Source organism: Cheilinus undulatus, linkage group 13 (genome assembly GCF_018320785.1).
Source record: "Cheilinus undulatus linkage group 13, ASM1832078v1, whole genome shotgun sequence".
Lineage (NCBI taxonomy): Eukaryota > Metazoa > Chordata > Actinopteri > Labriformes > Labridae > Cheilinus > Cheilinus undulatus.
This window is the reverse complement of record NC_054877.1, coordinates 30,025,238-30,030,643: the sequence shown is the minus strand read 5'-3', so window position 1 is coordinate 30,030,643 and position 5,406 is coordinate 30,025,238. Positions and strand designations below refer to the sequence as shown.

The 5,406-nt window shown below is 44.4% G+C and overlaps 1 protein-coding gene across 1 annotated transcript; it reads left to right on the top strand.

Moving 5' to 3' along the window:
- Positions 1-355: 355 nt before the first annotated feature.
- Positions 356-3,965, top strand: fem1a (fem-1 homolog a). The gene has a single exon (XM_041803544.1). It carries the CDS (start codon positions 528-530, stop codon positions 2,379-2,381), a length of 1,854 nt encoding a protein of 617 aa, XP_041659478.1. The 5' UTR covers positions 356-527; the 3' UTR covers positions 2,382-3,965.
- Positions 3,966-5,406: the final 1,441 nt, after the last annotated feature.

Below are 5,406 nucleotides of genomic sequence, written 5' to 3'. Positions count from 1 at the left end.
AGAATTTTAAGTTATACCAGGAATAAATAGCCCACATTTGAAATGGTTACCATTGGGAATGGTGACGTATAAGACGATTTCTACGTGTGATGGAGGATCAGTGGGAATGAGGGCGTTTGTGAGCCGGGCATAAAGTGGCAGTCTGTGCCCACTTGAGGTGGTGCTCCTCGTTTGTCAGAACAACCATAACAAACGAACGTATCAGCTGGAAACGTTAGGTCATTTAAATTACGTCAGCTATGGGAAATGTAGTTTTACACCAGGTGTATCCGCCTCCTGCTGCTCTAACAGCAATTCCATCAAAACTACATCCCCCACAATGCCCCGCTGCTATCGTAAACATAGACCTGTCAAACAACACAAACGCCATCTTGACAGCACCCTCAAAATGGCAGAAAGATGTGAGCTCGAAACCGAGTCCGAACTTAGATTCTTGCTCAGTACTTTTTAAAAAAAGACACGACAGTTTTTTGGTTAACGAGTGGATATGGGGTTGGGGTCCAGCGCGGTAGCTCAGAGGCTGTAAAATGGATATAACGACGGCGGTTTTCAACGCGGCCAGAGATGGTAAGCTGAAACTTATCCAGAAGTTGCTGAGCAACAAAACTCCTGAGGAGCTGGAGGCGTTAGCCGAGGAGAAAACCCAGGGAGGAACCCCTCTGTTAATAGCCTCTCGATACGGACATTTAGAGGTAGTAGACTACCTTCTTGAACATTGTAAAGCTAATGTGGAACTCGGCGGGGCGGTTAACTTTGACGGTGAGACCATAGAGGGGGCCCCGCCGCTGTGGGCAGCGTCAGCAGCCGGTCACCTCCCCGTGGTGAAGACGCTTCTAAAACACGGTGCCTCAGTCAACAATGCAACACTAACTAACTCAACACCGCTAAGAGCTGCCTGCTTTGACGGCCACCTGGAGATAGTCCGCTACCTGGTGGAACACAGAGCTGACATGGAGGTAGCCAACCGCCACGGCCACACCTGCCTCATGATCTCCTGCTACAAGGGCCACAAGGAGATCGCCAAGTTCCTCCTGGACCGCGGGGCAGACGTCAACCGCAAGAGTGTGAAAGGGAACACTGCCCTGCATGACTGTGCTGAGTCAGGCAGCCTGGACATCATGAAGATGCTGCTCAAGTGCAATGCTCGCATGGAGAGGGATGGATACGGGATGACCCCTCTCCTGGCTGCAAGTGTCACAGGTCACACCAACATCGTGGAGTACCTCGCCCACCAGCCTCGCACCTCCAGAGAGGAACGCGTTGATGCACTTGAACTACTTGGGGCAACTTTTGTGGACAAAAAGAGAGATCTCCTGGGTGCGATGAGGTATTGGAGAAGGGCCATGGAGCTAAGGCAGCCAGGGGACAAAGCTGTGTCCCTGTCCAAGCCTCCACCTGGTCCCCCTATCCCTGCCTATGGCTGTGCACAGGAGGTGAACAATGCAGAGGAGCTGGAGGCTCTGATAACGGACCCTGATGAAATGAGGATGCAGGCCCTGTTAGTGAGAGAACGAATCCTGGGCCCTTCCCACCCTGACACCTCTTATTACATCCGCTACAGGGGAGCTGTGTATGCAGACTCAGGCAACTTTGAACGCTGTATCAGCCTGTGGAAATACGCTTTAGACATGCAGCAGAGCAACCTGGACCCCCTCAGCCCCATGACCGCCTCCAGCTTCCTCTCCTTCGCAGAGCTCTTTTCTTTTGTCCTGCAAGATCGGGCCAAAGGCACCCTGTCGACACGCATCACCTTCCACGACCTGATGACCGTGTTAGGGAAAAGTGTGCGGGAGGTGGAGAGAGCTGTGGCTCAGAGGGACAACCCTCCTGAAGCTCCACAGTTCACCAAAGCCCTCTCCATTATCCTGCACCTCATCTTCCTGCTGGAGAAGCTGGAGTGCAGCCCTGAGCAGGAGCACCAGAAGAAGCACACTGTGTACCGCCTCCTGAAGCTGAACCCCCGAGGTCGGAATGGCTTCACCCCTCTCCACATGGCCGTAGACAAGGAAACCACGTCTGTTGGACGCTACCCTGTCGGCCGCTTCCCCTCCCAGGCGGTGGCGGCTCTGCTCCTAGAGTGCGGCGCAGACGTCGATTCACGTGACTGTGAGAACAACACACCTCTGCACATTTCTGCCAACAATGGTTGTCCAGAGATTATGGCACTGCTCATGAAGGCGGGGGCTCACTTTGATGCTACAAACGCACAGAGGAAGACGGCCTACGAGCTGCTTGACGAGCAGAGCAGTGGGCATCCAGCCCTCTACCCACTGAACTACGTCACCCTTCAGTGCCTGGCGGCGCGTGCGATTGAAAAGCACAGACTGCCCTACAGGGGACTCATCTCTGAGGAGATGGAGGCTTTCATTGAGCTGCACTGACGTCCACTCCGTTCCCCTGATGAGGCCTCCCTGCACTTCTCTTCTGTTTCCCTTCATATCTTACTCTGACCTGCCACAAACTCCTATCTCTCATCTTTGTCTCCTTATGACCCCTGCTTCGCTCCCAGAGTTTTCTACCTTGTGTCAGACCAAACATTAGCAATAAACATCCAGCTTCTGGGCGTAAATCTCTGCCTGAGATCTGGTCAATTATCGCTTGATCCCTGGTTTCTTCTGCTTTTTAAATCTGGGTGAAAGTTTAACCTGAATTAGGCTTTAATGCAGTTTCCCTTTTTTCCCCACTAAAAAGGAGACCTGTGGTATGATGATGCTTGTTTGTGCTTGATGGTGGCTGGGCTGTATCAAAGATTGGTTTTAGTATTACTGATAGGAAGCATCTGATCAAACTATCCAGATAACATGCATGAAAAAGAAGAGTGGAAGTGGATGCTCACTTGTGGCTTTAAAGAGTGTGTGAACAAACTAGCTTAAGGTATTTTTTTTGCTTGTTCACATTCACCATCTGCTCTGTTTCTTTGATATGGGAAGGTGCTGAATTTAATGTGCCAAATGTCTGTCGTGGTGCTGCTACAGACTGTAAACGGGTGGAAAATTAAATGCAATTAACTCATCTGTCTTTATAAGCAGAAGTATGCACCAAAAGGTGAGACATATGTAAGTGAATATTGCATCAGCAGCCTGAACAGTTTGATAATTTAGATTGGGATGAGACTTGCCATCATTTTGAAAGGCTTTATTGAGATTAGATATGAGTGATATCTCTTTGTGACATTGAAAAGAGCTCATTGTTTGGCTAACACTTCCCTCAGTCATCACACAGACATTTTAAAACTATGCAGTTCGCTAGATCCCAATCAGAGGCAACATTTTCAAGCCAAATTTAACCACATAAAAGGATTTCACCTGGGGTTCCATTTTTAAACACTAACCTTAACGGGATACTGACTCAAAGCTGGGGCTGCTTCGGTGACAAAGAATCATATCTTCTTACTAAGAATGTTTTCTTCAAATGTCTGCCTACAACTGAGATGAACAGTTTTAAACTCGAGCCTAATGTGTGCCTAAATCTCCCTTATCCTCGGCGAAGTCAGCATCAGCAAAGATATTTAATTCACTGTCGAAGAATCAGCTTCAGCTGTGATAATTACAGAGATTAAGCCCTCTTGTTTGTAGGTTAACTGTCCAAGATCATGTGTCAGTCCTGTTTATTTATTTATTTTTTATTTTTTTTGGAGTGAAATCTCCCTTTAAGCCTCAGATGCGGTTCACAGAAATGGAACAGATGGCTCGGCCGCAGCCATTCCTGCATCAACGTCTTATTTTTAATGGTCTCTCTTTTGTTTATCTTGTGTCATCATGAATGTTTTATTTGTCTGTCTGTGCTTAGCACCGCCGAGTTAAATGCACACTGAGAGGCTCTAAAATCCTACATAGACAAACTTCAAACCAGGCCACGAACTGTCGCTGCCTTTCTCTTTCTCAACTCAATCGTTTAACTGATGATAATTCGAGAACAAAAAGTGTGTTGGGGATACTTGAATAAAATTCAGTGTCACAACATTATATCTGTTGTTGATCTTTTTTTTTATTTTTACACGTGGAAAAATCTTGTTTTTCGATTTGTTGATCTGACTTGATGAATATTCTGTGGATAATTTTAAAAAGGCTGATAATATTGATATAGGATGTACAATATTGGATTTTTTACATATATTTAGACAGTCATTTTATTCAATACATATCTATTATATACACATCCTATTTAACTGTAAAAAACAGTAAATGTCTTCAGTTCAAAGGGAGGTTTAGACAAGCAGAGCTGAGAGAGGAGTGGGGAAGTAGACAGTCTGGTAGTTGTTTGACACTGAGGGTTTCATTCAAAGTGTTCAGAGGCCATTGTGGGCCCACTACTGTGTGTGCCACCCTAAGCCAGCGTTTCCAACCTTTGTCGAGGCACCTTTAAAATGTTGAAAATTCCAAGTCACCCTATAAAAAACTATTAAAAAGAATAAGCATTTCACATCCCCGTGACCCGCAAGGGATTTGTGTAGTAATTGAACAAGTAAGATAAAACTTTTAAGCACTCTTGAGAAATGATTTAAATGCTTCAGCGAAATGTGTAGTGGTCATGCAGACCTTCAAAAAACATCTTGATGCATTTTTAACTCCATGATCACCAAAAAAATGAATGGCCTCCACACAGATGTGATTTCAGGCACAAATGAGACCATTTTTGTTATATTCATGATAATTCTAGGTTACATATAAAGCATTTCTAAGGCACCCCTGATAGAAGGCTCACCAGGGTGCCACACTATCACTGTTGAGAAAGACTGCCCAAGGCAGTGACTTACACCTGATAATACATTTGTACATTTTACTAATATTTAAGGCTATAATATAATGTATACTGCCAATATGTATGGCCAATATATCGGCTCTAAATATTGGCAGAAATGTTCAATTTTCAAAATCTTTCAATTTTGGTATTTAAAGGTGCAGTGTGTGAAATTGGGGTAATCAGTGACATCTAATGCTGAGATTACCATCAGAGAGTTACCATCAGATTTTCTGATGTTAACTGTAGCAACCATTGTAATTTTCTTTTTTAAGTATGTTATTTTCTCCTCTTTGGTAGGGAACCCTGCCCATGTATGAATAAAAGGGTTATTCAGAGTTAATAAAAATAAACAAATGTATGTTTTCAGGTGATTAAACACTCATTTTAGATAGGGCTGGTTTTAAGTATTAAGTTTCAATATTCCAAGGCTAAATAATAATCTTATATCTCCTTATACAGTTTTCATGTTAATAATGTTCATCCTGATTGGTGCCTGTTTCAGTACAATAGCAACATCTTGGAGTCCTAATCTTCTTTTTCTTTAATTACCTACACTTACAGGCAAAGTCATGCACATTGACTAAATTGCAAAAATAAAAGGCAATGTTTGGATAAGGGCTGGTCAGTTAATTGAAATTAAGATTAAATTGCAATATAGCTTGC

What these genes read in the sequence shown, in the direction of transcription:
- fem1a (XM_041803544.1), top strand. Translation starts at nt 528, where the DNA reads ATGGATATAACGACGGCGGTTTTCAACGCGGCCAGAGATGGTAAGCTG.